Genomic DNA, 24,117 nt, shown 5'->3' on the forward strand with positions numbered 1-24,117 from the left:
GCTATACATTTTCTGCAGGCGTGAAAGTAACTTAAAATTTCTTACAGGTACTATCTGATTGTAAGCTGCGTCCCTGCCAGCTCTATAAACAGGTCCTTTCTGGCTTTTGCTGCAGCTCAGCCAACTCTTGCTGGGGTTGCGCACCAGGGCACACCACTTACTTTCACCTCTGATTTTCTGTTCACTTCAGTTTGTACCTTAATGTTGATCTGACTGTTTTCACTTATAGCCACTTAAATTCTACTGTTTATGTTTACTGAAAGCTCTTTTGTTTATAATTGAGCCCTGTGTATGTAATTATTACCTGGGGAGGGCTACCACTGTGCATATCTCATTTTCACTGATAAAGGGAACTTACCTCTGTGCAAAACTTTTGCGCAGGGAGAGACAGATATATCAGGAGTTTTGATCCCGTTTGGGGGCTGATTTCTTGGGTGCCCTGAAGCTGCATCCTCCCAGAGCTGAAGTAAATCAATATCTACAATCCTGTGCAGGGCGGTGGTAATCCCAACTCTGTGCCTTGGCTGGGGAAGACCAGATGATCTGGCTCAGCAGGAGAGAGTGGTGGGGAACCCCAGGAAGTAAGAAGGTGGGTGTCAATGGCATGATCACCACACTGGGAAACATCCCAAGGGATCATTTGTGGCAGCATCCTGTCACACTCCCTTTTATTAAAAGTTTCTTTTCTATGCTCAGACTCTGTGATTGAGTGGGAAGCACTGGCTCTCAGAAGTGTCTAACAGTGGCGTGTGAATTTCCCGGGTTACAGGGGGTGACCGGCTCAAACCAGTTTTGTGTTGGATGGGTGGAGAAGAACCCCTAGATATTGAACCCAGGCTTGGCTACTAAGAGCTCGACCTGGCAGAAGGGTTACACATGAGTCTCTTGGCTAAGAAGTTCTTATCTTTTTACTCATCTGTTTCAGATAACATTGATTCTAACTTTTATGAAGCTACCTAATGGCTCCAGCTTTATATCCCTTAACTTCCTGAGCCTTGTTAGTCTGTATTCTAACAAAGCAAACCAGCAATCATGTAGCACTTTAAAGACTAACCAAATCAATTATCAATTTTATTTATTTACATTTATTTACCATTATATATGTATAAATTATATATATATTTATAAATTTACTTATAATAAATTATATTGTTCGTCTTTAAAGTGCTACATGACTACTAGTTTGTTTCCTGAGGTAAGAGACAGGAAGCAGTGAGCCCACTGGAGACGGTGGGAAGACATGTATGCTCACGCTCTGTCAGCAAGCACTCAAGATTTTCTACCCAGAAATCTCCTCCCACACTCCACTCTTCTTGTGTAACAGCAGCAGGGATTCCTCCTCCCTCCTCCAATTCTTTTGAATAAATTAAACTTTAACCCTAACAAGACTCACTTTCTTCTCTGTCTCTGGTCCTCCTGATTCTGAGCTCTGAAGCAAATCAGCAAGAAGGCTAGCTCTTCTGGGCAGCTCTCTGAAATTCCTGGAGCAGACAGCATCAAGAAGGTACTTTTTCTTTTGCTCGAAAAAGTAATAAATCCTCCTGCGGCCCAGCAAACTGAACACTATCTTCTCAGTGGCTGTTAGGCTCCCTCATGAAGGGCATGGGGGTGCTGCATCCCTTTCGCTAACCAACAACTTTGTGTTGAGAGGTAGAAATTGTCCCCAGAGGTAAGCTTTGTCATCCCTGTTTGCTAACTCACTGTGACTAATGAGCTATATTCAGGGAGTGGTGACTAGTTTTGATTGTCACAATCCCATTCCATTTTAACAACGAGAAGTCCTGTGGCACTTTATAGATTAACAGATTTTTTTGGAGCATAAGCTTTCATGGCAAAGACCCACTTTGTCAGATCGAAGCGGCTCTTTGCCCATGAAAGCTTATGCTTCAAAATGGCTGTTAGTCTATAAGGTGCCACAGGACTTCGTGTTGTTTTTCCAGATGCAGACTAACTCAGCTACCCCCTGATACTGGATTCTGTCTTCAGGGAAAAAAAGCTTCCTCTGCTTATAGACTAAGCCATACTCCTCCTGATTTTCCCCCAAAGAATCCTGTCTCCCTCCTCACCAGTGTTGGGTTTGGAGGAGTCCCATGAAGGGTGGGGAACAGAACTCAGAAGGGAGCAGAGACAGGAAGGAGGAGACAAGGAAAGTGAATCAGAGGAGGGCTGGATTAACTCTTCTGGAGGCCAGAGCTATTAGATTTGTGGAGACCCGTAGGATCTGGGGTGAGCACAAATGTCATGGATTTGGAATATGGGAGGGTTTGCTCCAGGCTGGGCCAGGAGCCTGGTGTGTGAGATGAGGTGAGATGCATGCTCTGGGGTAGAGCCTGGGGTGAAGGGTTTGGGGTGCAGGAGGAGAGAGCCCCAGACTGGGGGCTCAAACACGTGTGGCAGGTGGAAACCCCCCCGCCTTTGGGGAGGCAACTCCCTGTGTCCCTGCTCCATTCTTTCTGCCTGTGCCTTCCCTCAAAGACCAGAGCCACAGTCCCCCCGCCTTTGAGAGGAGGTAAAAGAAAGGCGAGGGTGATAGGAGAAATAAGGTGGGGGTAGGGAGTTTGGCTGCTCCACTTTGCACAGGTGTTAATGGTTTAGAAGGGAAAGAATTCTTTTTACAACACAATTCTTTAGGAGTTTTGTACCTATTTGAAACTGATCAATAATTTGAAAAAAACAAACAAACCTGTGATATTTTACTATTTGGTGCATGATAAAGTAAAATCTGGAAGAACTTTACCATGGATAGATCCTGTTTATTTGACTTTTCAATGAGTTGGATTTCCAGATAAGTGATTTCCATCTAGTTTCAGGAAGGGGTATTTGAACCATTAGGTTGCAGCCCTCATCTTAATCTGGCCAAGCCCTGGTGAATGAGGGGGTGAGCTAGGCCAGGACTGCAGGGGTGGGGTGTGAGGGGGGGACAAGAAGAATCTCAGAGAGGTAGCCATGTTAATCTGTACATTCACAAAACAAAAAAGCCATCATGTAGCATCTTAAAGACTAACAATATTATTTATTAGAACAAGAAGCAACGGTATGAAGTTAGAGAGGAAGAGGAGTAGGTTGGATATAAGGAAAAACTATTTCACCGAGGCTGCGTCTACATTTGGCCAAAATTTTGAAAGGGCCATGCTAATGGCCAAATCGGAGAATACTAATGAGGTGCTGAAATGAATATTCAGTGCCTCATTCGCATGCTGCCGGCTGCAGCACTGCGAAAGTGTCAACGTTTCGATCGCAGGCGGCTCATCTACACGGGGCCCTTTTCAAAAGGACCCTGCAAACATCAAAATCCCCTTATTCCTATCAGCTGATAAGGACCCCATGTAGATGAGCTGCGTGTGAGCAAAATGAGGTACTTTCGAAGTGCTGTGGCCGGCAGCATGCTAATGAGTTGAGGCGTGTTCATTTCAGCGTGTCATTAGTATTCTTCAATTTGGCCATTAGCATGGACCTTTTGAAATTTTGGCCAAGTGTAGACACAGCCCAGGAGGGTGGGGAAGGACTAGAATGCTTTACTGAGAGAAGTGGTAGAATCTCCATCCCTAGAGGTTTTTAACGTCATGGCTTGACATTGTCCTGACTGGGATGATTTAGTTGGGGTTCATCCTGCTTTGGGGATGGGGCTGGACGAGAGGACCACCTGAGGTCAATTCGAGCCCTAGAAGTCTATGAGTCTATGAGTTTTTGTGGAACAGACCCACTTCTTGGAAAGGGTGTCCCACAAGTAGCAACTAGGAAATAAACAGGCACCATGTGGCCTGGGCATCTCTGGAGTGGAGAGGGGCAGCTGGGCTTAGTGGTTAGATGGGAGGGCAAGTCACTGTTTGGGAGAGAGAAACCCAGGAATTCTGGGCACTGATGTTCCAAAGTGTTAAAATTACCCATGCCAGGAAAGCTGATAGTTAAAGCTTGAACTATACTTTTTGGGAAGCTGTGGGATGTTGGTTGTCATGAATGGATGCCTGTAAAGGGTTAAACCCAGAGGGAGTGGGTTCTCTTCTAGCAAGAAGCCAGGTGAGCCAATGGGAAATGAGAGGGGGTTTTTTTGAACTGAAGCAGTTACATGCCGAGGCGTCTTTCTTTTGTGTGGCCAGAGGTGAAAGACTGAGATATGTTTAAGCCTGAGAGGCTTAAGGAATACAGTAAACCTTTAGTTACATGGGGGTTGCATGCGTAACTCACACATGCCTGTGTAACTCAGATTTTCTCACAAGTCAAGGGAAGTAGGGAACCAGAGGGCAGCCTTTTCCAGTCTCACCGTGGCTTGCGGGACTGGGAAACTGACCAGCTCATGGCTGGTCAGCTTCCCGGTTCCCACAGCGGGGTGCCAGGAACCAGGCTAAAGAGCTTCTCCCTCCATTCCTCCAGCCACGAGGCTGCAGGCCTCCCCAGCCCCTTGGCCAGGGACCCCATGGCTGGATCTGCAGGTCTCACTGACCCCCCTACACCCCACACCCCTCTCGTGTAAAAGCAAGATATGTGCATCAGATACGCACATGTTGAATGTGTGTATCTCAAGGCATTACTGTCCAGTACTTATCCAGGTCTCAAAGAAATCTGGGCATGCAGGTGTGTAAGTAGAAAGTAAATGTTTAGTCAGATCATAGAATCATAGAATCATAGAACACTAGGACTGGAAGTGGCCTCAAGAGGCCATCCAGTCCAGTCCCCTGCCCCGACGGCAGGACCGACCACTATCTACACCATCCCTGATAGACATCTATCTAATCTGCTCCTAAATATCTCCAGCGAGGGAGATTCCACAACCTCCCTTGGCAACTTATTCCAGTACTTGACCACCCTGACAGTTAGGAACTTTTTCCTAATGTCCAACCTAAACTTCCCTTGCTGCAGCTTAAGTCCATTGCCTCTTGTTCTCTCCTCAGAGGCCAAGAAGAACAAGTTTTCTCCCTCCTCCTTATGACACCCTTTAAGATAGCTGAAAACCGCTATCATGTCCCCCCATAATCTTCTTTTTTCCAAGCTAAACAAGCCCAATTCTTTCAGCCTTTCTTCATAAGTCATGTTCTCCAGACCTTTTATCATTCTAGTTGCTCTTCTCTGGACCTTCTCTAATTTCTCCACATCTTTCTTGAATTGGGGTGCCCAGAACTGGACACAATATTCCAGCTGAGACCTAACCAGCGCAGAGTAGAGCGGTAGAATGATTTCTCATGTCTTGTTCACAACATACCTGCTAATGCATCCCAGAATCATGTTTGCTTTTTTTGCAACAGCATCACACTGTTGACTCATATTTAACTTGTGATCTACTAGAACCCCTAGATCCCTTTCTGCTGTACTCCTTCCTAGACAGTCTTTTCCCATTCTGTATGTATGAAACAGATTATTCCTTCCTAAGTGCAGCACCTTACATTTATCTTTATTAAACTTCATCCTGTTTACTTCAGACCATTTCTCCAATTTATCTAGATCATTCTGAATTATGACCCTATCCTCCAAGGTAGTTGCAACCCCTCCCAGCTTGGTATCATCTGCAAACTTAATAAGCGTACTTTCTATGCCAATATCCAAATCATTAATGAAGATATTGAACAGAACTGGTCCCAAAACAGACCCCCTGCAGAACCCCACTTGTTATGCTTTTCCAGCAGGATTGAGCACCATTAACAACTACTCTCTGGGTACAATTAGCCAGCCAGTTATGCACCCACCTTATTGCAGCCCCATTTAAGTTGGACTTGCCTAGTTTGTTGATAAGAATATTATGCGAGACCGTATCAAATGCTTTACTAAAGTCTAGGTATACCACATCCACTGCTTCTCCCTTATCTATGAGTCTCGTTATCGTGTCAAAAAAAGCTATCGGGTTGGTTTGACAAGATTTGTTTTTTACAAAACCATGCTGGCTGTTCCCTATCACTTTACTACCTTCCAAGTGCTTGCAGATGACTTCCTTAACTACTTGCTCCATTACCTTTCCTGGCACAGAAGTTAAGCTGACTGGCCTGTAATTTCCTGGGTTGTTCTTTTTCCCCTTTTTGTAGATGGGCACTATATTTGCCCTCTTCCAGTCTTCTGGAATCTCTCCTGTCTCCCATGACTTTCCAAAAATGAGAGCTAATGGCTCAGCTACCTCTTCTATCAGCTCCTTGAGGATTCTAGGATGCATTTCATCAGGCCCTGGTGACTTGCAGACATCTAATTTTTCCAAATGGTTTTTAACTTGTTCTTTTTTTATTTCAAAAACTAACTCTACCCCTTTTCCACCAGCATTCACTATGTCAGGCATTCCTTCAGACTTCTCTGTGAAGACCGAAACAAAGAAGTCATTAAGCATCTCTGCCATTTCCAAGTTCCCTGTTACTGTTTCTCCCTCCTCACTGAGCAATGGCCCTACCCTGTCCTTGGTCTTCCTCTTGTTTCTAATATATTTGTAAAAGGCCTTCTTGTTACCCTTTATGCCTGTAGCTAGTTGGAGCTCATTTTGTGCCTTAGCCTTTCTAATTTTACTCCTGCATTCCTGTGTTATTTGCCTATGTTCATTCTTTGTAATTTGTCCTAGTTTCCATTTTTTATAGGATTCCTTTTTTAGTTTGAGATCATGCAGGATCTCCTTGTTAAGCCAAGGCGGTCTTTGCCCGTATTTACTATCTTTCCTACATGGCAGAATAGCTTGTTTTTGGGCCCTTAATAATGTCTCTGAAAAACTGCCAACTCTCCTCAGTTGTTTTTCCCCTCAGTTTTTCCTCCCATGGGATCTTACCTACCAGCTCTCTGAGTTTACCAAAATCTGCCTTCCTGAAATCCATCATCTATATTTTGCTATTTTCCCTCCTACCAGTCCTTAGAATTGTGAATTCTATGATTTCATGATCACTTTCACCCAAGCAGCCTCCCACATTCAAATTCTCGACCAAGTCCTCCTTATTTGTTAAAATCAGATGCAGAACAGTTTCTCCCGTGGTGGCTTTTTCAACTTTTTGGAATAAAAAATTGTCTCCAATGCAGTCTAAGAACTTATTGGATAGTCTGTGCCCCGCTGTATTAGTGTCCCAGCATATATCTGGATAGTTAAATTCCCCCATCACCACCAAATCCTGGGCTCTGGATGATTTTGTTAGTTGTTTAAAAAAAAGCATCATCCACCTCTTCCACCTGGTTAGGTGGCCTGTAGTAGACTCCTAACAGGACATCACCCTTGTTTTTTATCCCTCTTAAACTAACCCACAGACTTTCAACACGTCCATCTCCTATGTCCATCTCCTATGTCAAAATAATTTATTAGGTGAGCTTTCGTGGGACAGACACACTTCTTCAGACAATAGCCATAAATATTGAGTCTGTTCTGGTATGGTTGTGGTCTGAAGAAGTGGGTCTGTCCTACGAAAGCTCATCACCTAATAAATTATTTTGTTAGTCTTTAACGTGCTACTTGACTGCTTTTTTGTTTTAAAAATCTTGGAAGCAGTTATTCTTTTTATGTGTTCAAACAACCTGGAATTTTCTAAATTAGTCGCAGTCAGAATATGTGCAGTCCACAAAATGTTAAGTGAATATGGGGGTGGGTTTGTTTTTGGCCTCGATCATATTCCCTTTTTACTCCCTGAATGGGGGTTCAGCTCTGTTCTTGCATTCTTTAAGCAGACAGCAATTGGACTTGAATTTCAAATGATGGATCTGATTTTTCCAGAGTCAACAGAATACATGCGCTTCAGGTTAGTGACCTAAGTTACAAAGTAAATTAGTGACTGCAGAGCGTTAGTTCATAAATACCAGTCACATTGGGTTAGCTGAGAACATGTCTTCAAATACTCTTTTGAAAATGCGCTGACTTGGCGTGGGGTTGCATAAGTAGAAGTGAATGCAGAATTTGACTCTGAGCACAGAGATTTCCTTCGGCACACAAAGCTTTGAACTGTACATACTTTCACTCTTAAATTGACACTGTTTTAGTTACTGATTTCTGTTAATTTTTATCTTGCACAGGATTAAGTTCTCTAATCTGGAACTCTCTCATCTAGCAACATCCTTAATCTAATATGATTTTAGTTAGTCAGATGACCACTTATCATGGATGTGGCCAAGTTTCCTGTGATCCCATAAAGTTTGGTTAGAGCCACCAGTCCTGGCTCTCAGTGTTCTGTGCTGTTATTTAGCTGTAATTTACCCTAAATGTCTTCTCAGAGCCCAACAAGCAGTAGGAGTGTTGGTAATGGTGCTAGACAATATTGACCCAATGTGGTCTAGCAAATTCTCCGGTTTGGCCCTGGTTAGGTCCCAAGGGTGCTGGAATAGAGAAGTTCAACCCTTACCTTTTCAAAATAAAAGTGTTTGTTAGGGCAGTTATGTCATACTATAACAACAATGTATTCTTGTCGAAGTAACTACAGCTTCCTAACTGGACCATCCTCTAATAGTGCAGCAGCAGATTTTCAAAATAAATAAGACAGAGAGACTTTGGACATGACTTTCCTGTCTCTTTCCGCCGTAACTGGGAAAGTGAAGTACAGTCTGGTTGATGTGTTTAAAACACAGAGGGGGAAGGGAAATGTTACTCAGGAAAACACTGACTTTTGTCTCCTTTTGCAGGGCATGGAAGAGGAAGAGCTGCCTTATGTGTTGATAGACACTATAGGTGGGACAGGTGGAGTGCAAGAGGACCATGTAGGGTTCCTGAAGAAACATTTTAACCTTATCACTATGAAGGAATTTCTTGAAAACAAACGCGACCTCAGTGAAAAGATCAAAGCCATTTACATGTGGTGGTTCACACCAGCTGCTAACCGGGAGCTTCTCCATAGTTTGCCTAACTTAAAGGTGATTGCATCTGCTGGGGCAGGAGTGGATCATCTGGATTTGAAACTGCTCTCCAGCTTTGGAGTGAAAGTCGTCAACACTCCTTTTGTTGTCTCCAATGCCACTGCAGATCTGGGGATGGCTTTAATGTTGGCGTCTGCCAGGAGAATAGTGGAAGGTAACAACTGAATTTTTAAATGAAGGTCAGCCTTTCCAAATAGGCAGAGTTAAAGCGAATGTTGATGCATGGTGAAAATACAAACACACAATATCAAGGAATGGGCAAAAGTGGCAATAAATGCCACATGGTAGCATTCGCTTGCCCACAGCTACGTCTACACGTGAATGCTACATTGAAATAGCTTATTTCGATGTAGCGAAATCGAAATAGGCTATTTCAATGAATAGCGTCTACACGTCCTCCAGGGCTGGTGCCGTCGACGTTCAACGTCGACGTTGGGCAGCACTACATCGAAGTAGGCGCTGCAAGGGAGTGTCTACACACCAGAGCGGCCCAAACCGAAATAAGGGTGCCAGGAACAGCTGCAGACAGGGTCACAGGGCGGACTAGCACTTCCGGGGCAACAGCTAGCCGCTCCCTTAAGGGGCCCCTCCCAGACACACTCAGCCTGCACAGCGCGCGGTCTGCAGAGCCACAGGCACACACACCCCGTGGAAGCAGCATGGACCCCCAGCAGCAGCAGCAGCAGCAGCAGCTAGAGGCCCACACACCCGCCCCTGGAGAAGCAGTGGTTGCCCTGCTCAGTGCCATGCAGGAGGCAGCTGACCATCTTTTATTTCAGGAAGATTAGCTGTCCTTGGGGGATGAAGAAGCAGCCCCAGACCTTGCTGCCCTCCCAGCCCTCCCCGCCCCCCGCCGGCCGCACACACCGCCAGCTGTGGAGATACCCCACGAGCACGAACTGGTGGGAGCAGCTGGTGCTCAGCGAGTGGGACAATGACTGCTGGCTCCGGAACTTCAGAATGAGCTGGCAGACATTCCTGGAGCTCTGCCAGTGGCTCACCCCTGCCTTACAGCACCAGGACACCCCCATGCGACGTGCCCTCACTGTAGAGAAACGGGTCGGCATCGCTGTCTGGAAGCTGGCCACTCCAGACAGCTACCGATCTGTAGGGCAGCAGTTCGGCGTGGGCAAGGCCACCGTTGGGGCTGTCCTCACGGAGGTAAGAGGACCCAAGGGGAGTGGGGGGGAGCCCGGAGGGGAGCCCAGGGGAGGAGGGGGGAGCCCGGGGGAGGGGAGCCCTGAGAGGGAAGGGGGGAGCCCGGGGGGGGAGGGCCAGACACTCCCTGCACACCCCTCACTGGTGCTCTCTCATGTCCTTCCCCTGCAGGTCGTCTGCGCAATCAATGCCCTGCTCCTCCACAGGTTCGTGTGGCTTGGGGACCCGAAATCTGCCACCGTGGGGTTTGCCAGCCTGGGCTTCCCAAATTGCTTTGGGGCTCTGGATGGGACCCATATCCCCATCCGTGCCCCGGAGCACAGCGGAGGACGCTTCCTCAATAGGAAGGGATAGCGTTCCGTGGTCCTCCAGGCCTTGGTGGACAGCCGGGGCTGCCCTTTGGACATTTATGTTGGCTGGCCTGGCAGCACCCACGACGCCCGGGTGTTCAGAAATTCAGGCCTGTGCCACCAGCTGGAGGCGGGGACCTACATCCCCCAGCGGGAGATCCCTGTGGGGGACACCACCATGCCCCTCTGTGTCATCGCAGATGCGGCGTACCCACTCCAGCCCTGGCTCATGCACCCTTACATGGGCCGTGTCACAGCCAGCCAGGAGCGGTTCAACACATGCTTGAACCATGCGCGCCAGGTGGTCGAGCGCACTTTCGGCTGCCTCAAAGGGCGCTGGAGGTGTCTCCTCACCCACCTGGATGCAGGCTTCACCAACATCCCCCAAGTTGTGGGCACGTGCAGCGCACTCCACAACCTGGTGCAGAGCAAGGGAGAGGCCTTCTTCCAGGGCTGGGCTGTGGAGGCTGGCAGGGCCGATGTCCAGCCACCCGCTGCCCCCAGTCTCCAGGTCGACCCTGAGGGGATCCGGGTCCAGGAGGCCCTGCGGGCCCATTTTGACCAGGCTGCGGGGTGAACGCTGGCAGGGCCAGCTGTGGGTGAGCCACCCACTGCACCCCCCCATCCTCCACAACACTCCCTGCCCCCACCACAGAGAACCCAAGAGCACCCCCCCTCACACACTTCTGTGCAATAAAGAAATGGAATTTTTTTAAACAAAACCTTGCAACCCTTTGTATTATTAATAATATGAAAACAGAAGACTAAGGGGGGAACTATGTACATGGGGGGCAGTTACAAAACAGGGGTAGAACAAAAACTATTCACACCAACATGGGGGGAATGAGTCTAAAGGAGGGGGGCCTTGGGGGGCAATGTCCTTGGCCACACACCCCTATTGTCCTGTGCCTGGTGTTGGCGGGGTGCGACCCACATCTCGGCCGGAGGCCTGGTCGAGGCTGCATGGGGGCTGGGAGAACCGGCAGGTACGGCCGGGCGGTGTCCGGAGGCCCATGGTCCCCCTCAGTGGCAGGCCCCAGGATGGCCGATGGTGGACGGACGGCAGGTGGAGTGGTGGGCGGAGTGGCCGAGGGGGGGCGCCAAGTGCCGCGCGATGTCCTGGAATGTGCGCATGAAGGCCCCCCAAGCCTCCTGGCGCCAGGCCAGCGCTCGCTCCTGGAGGTGGAGCCGCCGCTCCTCTACCTGCAGGCGCCACTCGGACACCTACAGCTGACGCCGGAGGGTGGCGAGCAGCTGGGGGTCCGTGGATGCCTGCAGATGGCCCCGCCGCTGTCGGGCTCATCCTGGGGCTGGTCCGTGCTCCACCGAGGGGCTGGCCTGGTGGGATGGCCCCGGTGGGCTCTCCGGGACGACAGATGCCGTGCCAGTGCTCTCCGGGCCCTCCGATGGTGCAGCTGCGGAACAGAGGCGGGGAGAAGAGCGGAGACAGCCATTAGTCTGGGCCCTGACCCGTGGCCCTTGTCCCCTCACCCCTCTGCTGCTGGTTCCCCATCCCCGTCCCCTGGAGATGCTGCTGCTGATGATGATGGGTGTCCAACTCCCCCCCCCCGGGGGACCCTAGGTTCCACTCCCTCCATCCCCAGGGACGGGGCATGGCGCTGTCCTGCTGAGGGGCAGGGGCTGATGCACTCTTCTGAGGGACATGCCACTGCTGTCCTCAGGGCCACGGTCATGTGGGTGTGTGGAGGGCCCTGGTCATGTCTTTTGTCCCCTTAACCCCGGGGGTGTGCACCAGGGGGGTACATACCTGACGCTCCGCTCCCATGGTCGAGTGACAGCCATCGGGCAGACTCCCTGCTGGAGCTGCAGGAAGGGAGGGCGATCTGGAGCCCCCCCCCCCATCGCTGGAGGCCCTCTCTTCCTCCTTCTCCGGTGTCCCCGGTTGGGCTCCTGGGGGGGCCCCTGGGGTGGAGGTCTGGCCTCCGGGGCGGACTCCGTCTCCGGGGCCTGCTGGGGCTCATCGGCCGATGTGTCAAGGGTGGCCGGGGGGCGGGGAGGAGGTGTAGCGGGGGCCCAGGACTTCCCTGAGCTCCCTGTAAAAGGGGCAAGCAGCAGGGGCGGCCCCAGATCGGCTGGCCGTGTCCTGGGCCCGGGTGTAACACTGCCACAGCTCCTTCACCTTACTCCTGACATGCTGAGAAGTGTGGGCAGGGTGACCCCGGGCAGCCAGGGCCTCGGCCAGCCGCGTGAATGCATCCGCATTCCACCTCTTGCTCCCCATTACCTGGAGCACCTCCTCCTCACTCCAGAGCCCCAGCAGGTTCCGGATCTCGGCCTCCGTCCAGGAGGGGCCCTGCTGCCTCTTCCCCCCTCTGGCTGGCAGGCTGGGAGCCCTGGCTCCCCTTGTGGGGGTGCCCTGTGGGTGCTTGGGAGGGATGGCTGGCTGCCATGGGGTGCAGGATGGTGGGTTGGGGCTGCGGAGAGACGTGCAGGCTAGACACGTGGCTGTGCTGCTGCCTGCATGAGCTCTCAGCTTCCTGTACAGGAAATAAGGGGGCGGAGAGCTTTAAGGGGCTGCTGTACGCGGCGACCATAGAGCTCAGGGGCTGGAGAGAGTGTCTCTCAACCCCTCAGCTGACGGCCATGATGGAGGACCCCGCTATTTCGATGTTGCAGGATGCGGATCATCTACATGTACCCTACTTTGACATTCAGCGTCGAAGTAGGGCACTATTCCCATCTCCTGATGAGGATAGCGACTTCGACGTCTCGCTGCCTTACGTCGATTTCAACTTCAAAATAGCGCTCACCGTGTGTAGACGCGGCGGGCGCTATTTTGAAGTTGGCACGGCTACTTTGAAATAGCCGGCTACTGTAGACGCAGCTCACGTGGCACATATAACTTCCAAACAGAATGTCAGTCCAATAGCTATGCCGCTCCAGATACTTCTAGTTTTAGAGCTTCCTGCCTTTACCATACCTCAAAACCACCAGGTTCGGGCAAAGAGTTTGCAGGGCCCAAGCTGGCATGCTGACAGCAGGGACCAGCCAGTGGCAGCTCAGGGGCCCTAAAGGCACAGGAGCCAAGGCAACTGCCTTGCTTGCCTTGTCCTAAGGCCAGGCCTGAGAATCACCATCCCATATGACTTATTCCCTCTCCTCCTGCTTTTCCAGGCCCAACAAGAGGCAGCGCTCTACTCTGCCTTTTCGAGGCTGAAGTGAAACCCACATACCTCTGTACTTCATCTCTCTGCCTGCAATATATCTGCAGGAGATAGAACAGCAGCTCAATGTAGGCGTCCTGCAGCCTCCAGAGGCTGGAGCACATCTGGCCCCACAGAAAGCCACCCATCTGGTGATGGTCCTGTCACCTGTAGCACATCAGCTCCATTAGCCAGAGTCTTCACCGAAGCTGACTGTAACCAACCAGGCTCGGGTTCCCCAGAAACGAGGCTGCACCCAGAAGGCGAGTGCTAGATTTGGTTTATTGAAAGCATGACACCTGCGACAGGAGCCCCGGAGACGCTGCAGTCACCAGTGGGGGAAAACCCAACGCGTTGGAGCTTCGCTCGGGGAGAGGCTCTGTAACAGGCCTCCTAACACTAGCTGATAAAGCTCAACTCATTAACATAAGATTGCCTAAAATTGCCTGTGCATTCCTTATCACTATCTCTTGTGGCCTACTGCCAGCGTAGCCTTGAAGTCTTGGCCAGCGCGCCTTGTTCTGCAGGTGTTGCCATGGCAGGGTCAGTTGTTTTGCAGCTTTTCACCTTACACAGACTGGTTTGTTTGGAATTCTCCTGATTCACAGAGGGGTCAGACTGCACTCTCAACCGTTACAATGTCTTCTCGCACCCTACACTGACACAGTGTTAGTGGGACCTCACTCCTTTACTACCACATGGTGCATGGCTCAGATGCTGGCTGAAGGGCTGACAATTTCTACTGCTTCCAGAGCCATAGAAAACAAGAGCAGGTTTGTGGTGGAAATAAACCTGAGGTTAAGAAACTCACCATGTTCTGTGGTGTCACACAAAGGCTACATCTACACTACAGTGATCTTCCAAAAGGAGTTCTTCCAAGAGATCTCTTCTAGAAGAACTTCTTTTGAAAGAGGGAGTCCACACAGCCCCCGCTCTTTCAAAAGAACAGGACAGGGATCGAAAAATCAGGCATCATGAGGACCGCTCCTTCGAAAAAAGGGCCTGCGGAGCGTCCACACACTTTTTTTAAAAAGAAGCTTTCAAAAGGGGGCGGGGAGCGCTCTTCCGGAAATGGGAGAGGAAGAGCGATTTCAAAAGGAGTGCCACGTTCTTTCAATTTAACTTCAAAAGAGCGTTTTTTGTGTGTAGACAATCTGCCGGATGTTTCGATAGAGCCCCTTCTTTCGAAAAATATTTTGAAAGAACTTGCTAGTGTAGATGCAGCCAAAGGGAGTGGGGTGAGGGAAGGGTGAAAGGGGACACTTCCTGCTATGAGCATCAAATCACGAGTTTTTGTTGCCCATGTCAACATTACCCATCACATGCTTGAATATGCGATAAAGTATATATTGGTGCTGCATTGCCTTGATGGCTTGTGATCCCAGGGAAAGGTGAGCACCTGAATGCCTGGCAGCATTCCATTTTTTATGTGTTATTTTTCTTTTTTAGGTTGTCAGATTGCAGTTTCCCCAGACACTGAGTACTTTGCTATTGACTGGCTGGGAGATGAAGTCACGGGAGCTACTCTGGGCATCATCGGCATGGGCAGCATTGGGTATAAGGTGGCCAAGAGGGCCAAAGCTTTTGAAATGAAAATTCTTTATCACAACAGGAACCGGAGGTATAAGGAAGTCTGATCTGCATTTGCAAATCAATTTGGTAACTGCTCACAAAGGTTACTTAAAGGTGTCATTGACTCAAATCCATTATCTTAGTTTATTCAGCAAATCTCAGCTTCAGGCTGATGAATCCGGGCTAGAGACTGCATGTACACTATGAGATAAAATTGAATGTATTAATATTGATTTTGTAACTCTGGAATTTATAAATTCAATTTTGACTATTCTCACCTCCCCACATGCTCCTCACAAAGTCAACTTATTTGCTGCCGCACTCAATTGGCAAACATCGACTGTTGCAAAACAAAAAGCAGTCAAGTAGCACTTTAAGGACTAGCAAAATAGTTTATTAGGTGAGCTTTCGTGGGACAGACCCACTTCTTCTGAAGAAGTGGGTCTGTCCCACAAAAGCTCACCTAATAAACTATTTTGCTAGTCCTTAAAGTGCTACTTGACTGCTTTTTGTTTTGATAGTGTATAGGCTAACACGGATTACTCTCTGTTACTATTCGACTGTTGCAGTAGTGCATTGTAGGAACCTATCCCACAGTTCCCTCATCCCCATAGCATTCTGGGTATGCTCGCTGGTCTTTGACACCATCTTCCCACAATGATTTTCCTCATTCCCCTCCATGCTAAGCAAATGTCCATTTTTCCCGTCGGAAGGAAGGGGAAGTAGAGCATCCACAGAAATGGCAAAAAAGTTAACAGAAATCTCCTTCTTCTGTACCTGAATTCTCAACTGGCCATCCATCAAGTGTCCCCCCTCCCATGATTGCATCCGATCCCTGAAAATAATACAGGGACCCTGAAAAGCTTGAAGAATGAGATGATAGGGAAGTTTTTGAAAAAAGAGAGTTGCTGAGAGGAGGGTCTTGGGCTCTCCAGTGCACTATAAGGCTTCTGTGCACAGGCTGTGTTCTCAACTGGCCCTCCACACACTTTTCCCTCCATGAAGAGGATCAAAGATAGAAGAAAGAGGATAGAAAAGACTAGGAAAAAAGATTTTTTTTCTTCCCTCTTCACTTCATATTGCCAGCACAGGGGATGGCAGTGAAATCTCATACACTGAACTTAAAATGGAAACAGGAATTTCAACTGGCCCTCTCCCCTCTGTTTTTGGAAGAAAGATAGGAAATATTAGGAAAGAGATTTTAAAACAGAAATATCAAAGCAGCAGGGCCGTTTCTACACAGGCCACTTCACATGCCTTTGGAAGTGGCGTGCTAATACAGGGAGAGAAAGATGCTAATGAGGTGCGGATGCAAATTCTCCACACCTCATTAGCATAATGTCACATTATTTGGAGTCTGGAAGACCGTTCTTCTGGACTCCAAAATGCCGTGTAGAAGCGCAGCCCCGGGGGGGGTGCTTCCAGAAGGAAGTCCTTCTTCCAGAGGCCCCTTCTTCCCCTGCGGGGCCGCGCTTCTACACGGTGCTTTGGAGTCTGGAAGAACAGTCTTCTGGACTCCAAATCACGTGATGTTATGCTAATGAGGTGCGGGGAATTTGCATCTGCGCCTCATTAGCATCTTTCGCTCCCTGTATTAGCATGCCACTTCCTTCGGAAGTGGCCTGTGTAGAAATGGCCCAGGTGTCTAAAATGGACAGCAAGCCCCCAAAAATATTTTTGGTGGAGGTAGGGTGCTGTCATCTGTGGCTGCAGAGCCAATTGAAATGTTGAAATAATTGAAGTAGTCCCCTCTCCCAGATATCTTAACCACTGGGGGAGACGTGCCCCCTGGCGGCAGCAAGCCCCACTCGTCCTTTGCTAGAGGCATGGGGGGTGGTTTCAGCTGGGGGACAGTTGAATTAGTCCCCCAGATATCTTACCTCCTGAGGGAGAATTCTCCCCAGCAGCTGCAAGCCCCCAAAAATGTTTCCCATCCTTGGAGCCCTAACCGCATGCAATCCAGTACATGGTGCTGCCTGTCAGCGTGGTCAGCACCGAATGGTAGGTATGTCCTTTTATTGGGTCAGGAGCTACCCACATGATGTGGCTGAGCGTGGGAAAAACCTGACTGCATGGCACCTGAGGGGGAGGAAGTGGGGGCTTGTGCTCAAATGTAAACCACTGAGAAGTTTCTCGGCCTCTTAGGCAAGCACAACCCCCAAAACAGCCTTGTTGCCACATGGTGCGGTGGGGCAGCATCTGGTGCCAGGCAGCGCAGAAAAAATAGCCAGTGTAGAGACAGAATCACAAACTCTGTGCTGGGGCTACTTGTAATGGGTAGGTGCACTCACAGCACTACAGCAAAGAAAGAAAGACATTTCTCAGGCTCTCAGACAAAAATGAGTCCACAGCCACAGGCTTCCTGGTCTCGATTTGAAATTCTTCGTCTTTGATACCCTAATTCCTGCACACCTGAGCTGTGTCTACACGTGCACGCTACTTCGAAGTAGCGGCACTAACTTCGAAATAGCGCACGTCGCGGCTACACGCGTCGGGCGCTATTTTGAAGTTAACTTCGACGTTAGGCAGCGAGACGTCGAAGTCGCTAACCCCATGAGGGGATCAGAATAGCGCCCTACTTCGACGTTCAACGTCGAAGTAGGGACCGTGTAGACGATCCGCGTCCCGCAACGTCGAAATTGCTGGGTCCTCCATGGCGGCCATCAGCTGGGGGGTTGAGAGATGCTCTCTCTCCAGCCCCTGCGGGGCTCTATGGTCACTGTGGGCAGCAGCCCTTAGCCCAGGGCTTCTGGCTGCTGCTGCGGCAGCTGGGGACCCATGCTGCAGGCACAGGGTCTGCAACCAGTTGTCGGCTCTGTGTATCTTGTGTTGTGTAGTGCAACTGTGTCTGGGAGGGGCCCTTTAAGGGAGCGGCTTGCTGTTGAGTCTGCCCTGTGACCCTGTCTGCAGCTGTGCCTGGCACCCTTATTTCAATGTGTGCTACTTTGGCGTGTAGACATACCCTCGCAGCGCCTATTTCGATGTGGTGCCGCGAAACGTCGAAGTTGAATGTTGACGTTGCCAGCCCTGGAGGACGTGTAGACGTTATTCATCGAAATAGCCTATTTCGATATTGCTACATCGAAATAAGCTATTTCGATGTTGGCTTCACGTGTAGACGTAGCCCTGGAGAGCAGCAGCCAGAGTGAAGCACTGTGGGGCATTGTGGGTTACATATAGGACATCTCTGGAGGCTAATAAATTTGATTTTAAGATGTGGCAATTCCGCATTAGCATTTAATCAAACTTTTGAATTCAAACTTAACACTACACCAATCAGATACCAATGATATTATGATATCGATATTAGTGCTCCCTAAATCAAGCTAAGGGTATTTACAGTGAAGACAGTCACATGGTAATACCGAGCTAACTGCCTTAAATATGAATTTATCTCGTACTGTAGACGCAGCCATAATAGTGTGATACCTGCATCATTATTCTTGTTATTGTTTTTATTATTGCTAGTCTATTTTAAATGATTACATACATAGAACTGTTCTGAGGTTTGTGTAAAAATGTGCAGAAAACATTATAAATGTGATAGTGTGGACTGTATTGTAATAGACTACGGAAGTAAAAGACAGACAAATCAGACACTATAGCTGTAGCCATTATGAAGCAGTGGCCCTAAATAGGAGTAGCTGATTAGGCTCTTTCACCTCCTCTTAGAAGCAGCTGAATATAAGGAGAGTTGCTCCCTGTGAATTTCCAGCTCTCAATGAACCAAAACTAGTCCACAGATCACAGAATAATTTTCTCCTCGCTTCATAGCTGCTGCCATGCTGCAGACACATTAAGCAAGTGAAAATCATTTTGGTTGGGAGGGAATCCATGTCGAAACCGAAAAGTTTGATCACCGATCAGTAAGTCACTTAACATCCCATGCTACATTGGATGCTGTATTACTCATCTCTGTATGGTGCATCTGATGCTTCCTCTTGAGAAGCAGATACTCTGGCAGATACAGGCCCCCTGCATGGCCATGCACTAACCTGCAAACATGTAACTAACCAACTGAATCTCATGGATGCAGCAGCAGGGGAATGAGAGGGTAACATCCATTTCTGTAACAGCGATTTGAGCCTCCTCTGATATTTTTCACTTACAAGTGCAGCTGAACTTTATTTTCTTTCAGAAAAGAGGAAGAGGAACGAGCTGTTGATGCTATCTATTGTAAAAACATAGAAGACTTGCTCCAGCAGTCAGACTTTGTGATGTTGGTCGTGAACCTTACGTCTCAGACAGAAAAACTGATTGGGAAGAGGGAGTTAGAGCTGATGAAACCCACTGCTACTCTCATTAACATTAGCAGAGGTACATTACTTGATAACTGTTGACAAATCACAATTTACTTTCAGTGCACCATTCTCTGGAAAAAATCAACTCCTGATGCTGGTGCCTATCCTGGATTTTTTTTTGGGAACTTTGATTGTTGCCAGTTATAAAGTTACTAAATGCCTGTGCACTTGATTCAGCAAAACACTTACCCAAATGAATAACCCTAAAAATATGAGCAGTACTATTAAACATCAGCGGATGCTCACATGCTTAAAATTTAAATACAGATGTGTTTTGCAGAATAAGTACTGAATTAACTTGAGTATATAAAATTTTGCAGATATGCAAATGCTCTGTTGAATCAGGGCCAATAATACAAAACTGTTTCCTATCAGTTGAGGGGTGATAGCTCACTGAGGCAGAGTAAATTGTCTTGTTGCCTTTGAGGAAACAAAAAACCTGACCCCTCTACAACCTACATTTTTAAGTAGAGGAAGTTCAAAATCAAAACTGTGTGTAGTCCATGTAGATTACCTATATTGGGGTCAAATTCATCAATCAGATAAAACTTTGGACAGAGCATCTATATGGAGAAGATTTTAAACATTCAGATCAGTCAGCAGTATTTTATTACAACATCAAAACAAAAAGCAGTCAAGTAGCACTTTAAAGACTAGCAAAATAGTTTATTAGGTGAGCTTTCGTGGGACAGACCCACTTCTTCAGACCATAGCCAGACCAGAACAGACTCAATATTTAAGGCACAGAGAACCAAAACAGTAAGCAAGAAGGACAAATCAGAAAAAGATAATCAAGGTGAGCAAATCAGAGAGTGGAGGTGTGTGGGGGAGGTCAAGAATTAGCTTGAGCCAAGTACACAGACGAGCCCCTATAGTGACTCAGAAAGTTCCCATCACTATTTAAACCATGTGTTAATGTGCCGAATTTGAGTATAAAAGCCAGCTCAGCTGTTTCCCTTTCCAGAACAGTGCGATAATTCTTCTTCAGTAGCACACATACCTTTAGGTCATTGACAGAATGCCCCATTCCATTAAAATGTTGACTAACTGGTTTGTGTCTTGGATTATGAATCTGCGGTTAAACAGAAGAATCAGCACTCATGTTTAAAGATTTGGAAATCCATTTTCATCTTAAAATGATTTAACAGAGGCATTTTTTTGAGTTAATGGTGAGGAGCAAAGCTGTGCTCCAAGTCCTAAATAAGGGTGGAGGTGAGTGAAGTGTTGAACTGGGAAAAAAGGAGGGCTGCTTCTCGGTGATGACCCGCACCACTGAGATTGATTTTTGGTATTACGAAACTGGTGTAGTTATAGCCGTGGCTTACACCACACTGCTAACAGGAGGAATAGGATTACACCCAACAGAAAGAGAAGCACCCCCTGGGGTTTTTTTTAACTCCCAGTAGTTATCTAAAACAGCCCATGGGTTGGTGGAATTCACTGGCTGTTATCTATCCCAATTTCTAAGAGCTGCTATCTAGCCCCAAGAAGTGTGAGTTTCGAGTTTCAGGGGATGGGGCTACTTAAGGGTTAATAGGAGGGTGTGACATACAGACACAAACGACACTCTGTCCTGTAGAGCACGGAGGCTCAGTGGATCCCACTTCCCAGCCGAGGCAGCTTTGCTTTCAGAACTTCCCGGTCATTGGGTCAGAGCCCTTTCGGGGGTTCTGGGGCGTCTTTGCCTCAGCCTTACACGTGACCATTACAGGCTCACGAAACTGAAACATAAACACATCACCATCTAGACAGACTTGCCAAAGGACAGGATACAAACAGACAGAATACAAGTAGAGTTAATGAGAGCATTTACTGAGAGCATATACTTACATAGTTAAGCAGATACAGGAATAAGACACACCATTGCATCATGTTACTTCAGCTAGCTATACTACTAATACAGATTTTTGTGGTACCATTAGGCCACACCCAACTCTATCTAACTCGCAAGCAGGCGGGAGGAGCGGCGAAGGGTGATCAGGCCTTGTCGCAGACAGCGTCCGGTCTCTCCAGGATTCAGGAGTTCCTCCTCCTCCTTACGTTGTAGCCCCGCTTTATAATCCTGCCATTTGCTGGCTCCACCCGAGGCCTGACACATCACAGCCTGGTTGCTTCTGCTTCTCTTCGCTTGCAGCCCCTCTCAGCCCCCATCCCCATTTTACACAACTATATATCTCATACTTAGTTTGTCCTTGTTACAGTACGCAGCTGGCTCCTCTGGGCTGATGGGTCAGAGGTCATGGTCTTCCCTGTTTTTCAATTTAGGCCGAGAGGATGCGGATACTGCTGAAGTTACATACTGCTGTTAATGCAGGCTGTATGCAATCCAGTAGATCCCAGTGCTAACTGGTTTAGACTTGCCCAATTTACTCGGTTCCTCGACTCTTGTCCTGGGGTTAATGTTTTAGCCATTTTGTGCTGAGGCAGATTTCTTTATAGTATTTTAAAAGGGTCTCTGGCCCCTGCCTCCATCCCACGTACCTCACCGCATTGTTCAAGTGCCCATGCAATTCGCCCTAACATGCCCGAGCGTGGCCAGTCACTGAGGAGTCACCAGGTTATTTTGCACAAATGGAGATGGCAATAAGCATATTTTTGTTCTAACCCAAGGTCTTGTAGTTGATCAGGATGCATTGGTGGAAGCACTTCAAACTGGAGTTATTAAAGCTGCTGCTTTGGATGTGACGTACCCTGAACCTCTGCCGAGGTAAAAAATAGTTAAAAGCTAAAGGTAAAAGATATTGTGCGCGTTTTAAATATATCGTTTGAAAAAAGTATATGAGACTAGATGAATAAGAACAGTTGCATCATGTTTTATGGGAATACATATTCCCATCGTAATCAGTGGGGCTACTTGCATATAAATATTAAACAGAACTGAGGCCTTATAGCCCAGTCATGCAATCCTTAGACAAATCAAACACATACTGTTTTGGGAGTTTTGCTGCACTATAAACAGTAGGCAGCTGCTTGAATTCTATTCTGCATTTACTGGTTTCAAGCAATTATTTCAAATCCATATTAACACTCAAATCATATTTTCCCTCAGATCTTTTTATTATTGTAGACCCTCCTGTTCACTGGCCAGGTAGGAGGTCATTCAACATAGGGGAAGTCTTGTGACTTTTTACACAACTTTGGGAGACTAGGTCTGAAGCTCCTCTGAGTGGTCTGTGTCCTGCGTCAGTGTGTGCACACCTCACACCAGACCCACTTAGACCAAACACCAGGAAGAAGCTTTGTTTGGGGAAGAATGTAGAACAGGATTACAGTTCAGCCGCCTCCTCTCTGCTTGCAGCCTCTGCACTCTCAGCTCAATCAGTGCTGAGCGCCTGCAACGGGGCAGAGGGTACGCACTGGAGGGAACCAGGAAATTCTTCCAACATGCCACAGTTTGTAGTCCATGACCTGTAGTTCCCAGGGCTGCTCCTGAAGCACAGCGGACCTTGGGCTACATCATAAAGAATCAATAAAATAGCTCTGAACACATCTTCACTTGTTCTATTTCATTGTCTTTTTCTTCCCAGGAACCATCCTTTGTTAACATTAAAGAATGTTCTTTTAACTCCTCATCTCGGAAGTGCTACTATAAATTCTCGTCAGCTCATGATGAAGCATATGGTTGAAGGCATATTGGCTGCTCTTAATGGTCCTCCCTATCCTTAATGAAGTAATTCCCTAAAGTCACTTGCATTTGACAAAACTTAAATGTTTGTGACAAGAATGAACTGTAATGATCTATTTGTTTTTTGTAATTATTTCAAATGTGTCACATGGATATAATGTAAAAGTAACATGTTTGGTTTACATTTATTTCAACTTAATCACAACAGAAATTGTCTGAAAAATTATTGAGCATTTCATCCTCAGACTAATGAGCAAAAATGAGTTATTCAGAGGGCACAGGTGGAATCTACTTTTGGTGGGGTTTTTTTGTTTGTTTCTCTTTTGGTTTTTGATCGCATCCTTAAAGTTGTTCTACAGCACCATGCTCCAGGAGAGAAATTAAAGTGTCAATACGACAGTGTATTCTATTGCCTTTTACATGATTAACTACATTCCAAAGCAAAATATAGCCGACGTATTTTAACAGCAGGCCAAAGTGAATGCTGCTTGTAGGTTACAGTAAAGAACAGCGCTGGTGCTGCACCCCAGGTGCAATTCACAGATGCAGTTTCTCCCTTGCTAACACTTTCCCCTCTGCATTTGCTGAGCTCCACTGTTTGTTGTCCCTAAGGAAGTGCAGGAAAGGCTTCACCTATTTCACACGCCTCCTCCCCATCCATCCACACAGGAGTTAAAGAGCAGCAGCCCCAGAGCTCCTGCCGCCCCGCCCTACCGTGTCCCCGCACAAAGCAATAAAGAGTCCCTTAGGCCCTTTACTCCTGTGCACGTGCGTGTAAGCACTGGGACAGACGGATCCGTGCACTTGTTAAATCTCATCGCTATCATGCAGCAAGGCCGAGCCCTTTGCTGCTGGAGACGCAGCCAGCACTGGGGCGGAGCCAGGGCGGCGAGACCAGGGAACAGGCTGCTCAGCAGTCGAGCGAGAGTCTCCCCAGCTGAGCTCTGCGGACCGGGCGGTAGCGGAGCAGAGGCTGAGATCGCCAGGCCCAGGTCCCTTGCCGGGCGGCAGCGACGCAGGTGCCAGACCCGCCGGGGTGGACGGAACTCCCAGATGGGGCTGACGGCCACGGGCAGGGGAGGCGCGTGCGGCGCTAATGGCAGAGCGGCAGCAGCTCCTCCCTCCTGCCCGGGCGGGCACAGCCACGCCTCCAGCCCCGG

The 24,117-nt window shown here is 48.2% G+C and overlaps 1 protein-coding gene across 1 annotated transcript; it reads left to right on the forward strand.

The window, feature by feature from the left end:
- Nucleotides 1–1,435: 1,435 nt before the first annotated feature.
- On the forward strand, nucleotides 1,436–23,349 carry LOC142008636 (putative 2-ketogluconate reductase). Its single transcript, XM_074985876.1, is given in 7 exon segments — nucleotides 1,436–1,504; nucleotides 8,557–8,941; nucleotides 14,909–15,080; nucleotides 19,170–19,348; nucleotides 21,943–22,039; nucleotides 22,860–22,983; nucleotides 22,985–23,349. Coding segments are annotated over 6 exon segments (984 nt in total). The 5' UTR covers nucleotides 1,436–1,504; nucleotides 8,557–8,559; the 3' UTR covers nucleotides 23,015–23,349.
- Nucleotides 23,350–24,117: the final 768 nt, after the last annotated feature.

The sequence above is a fragment of the Carettochelys insculpta genome, chromosome 2 (assembly GCF_033958435.1).
Source record: "Carettochelys insculpta isolate YL-2023 chromosome 2, ASM3395843v1, whole genome shotgun sequence".
Taxonomy (NCBI): domain Eukaryota; kingdom Metazoa; phylum Chordata; order Testudines; family Carettochelyidae; genus Carettochelys; species Carettochelys insculpta.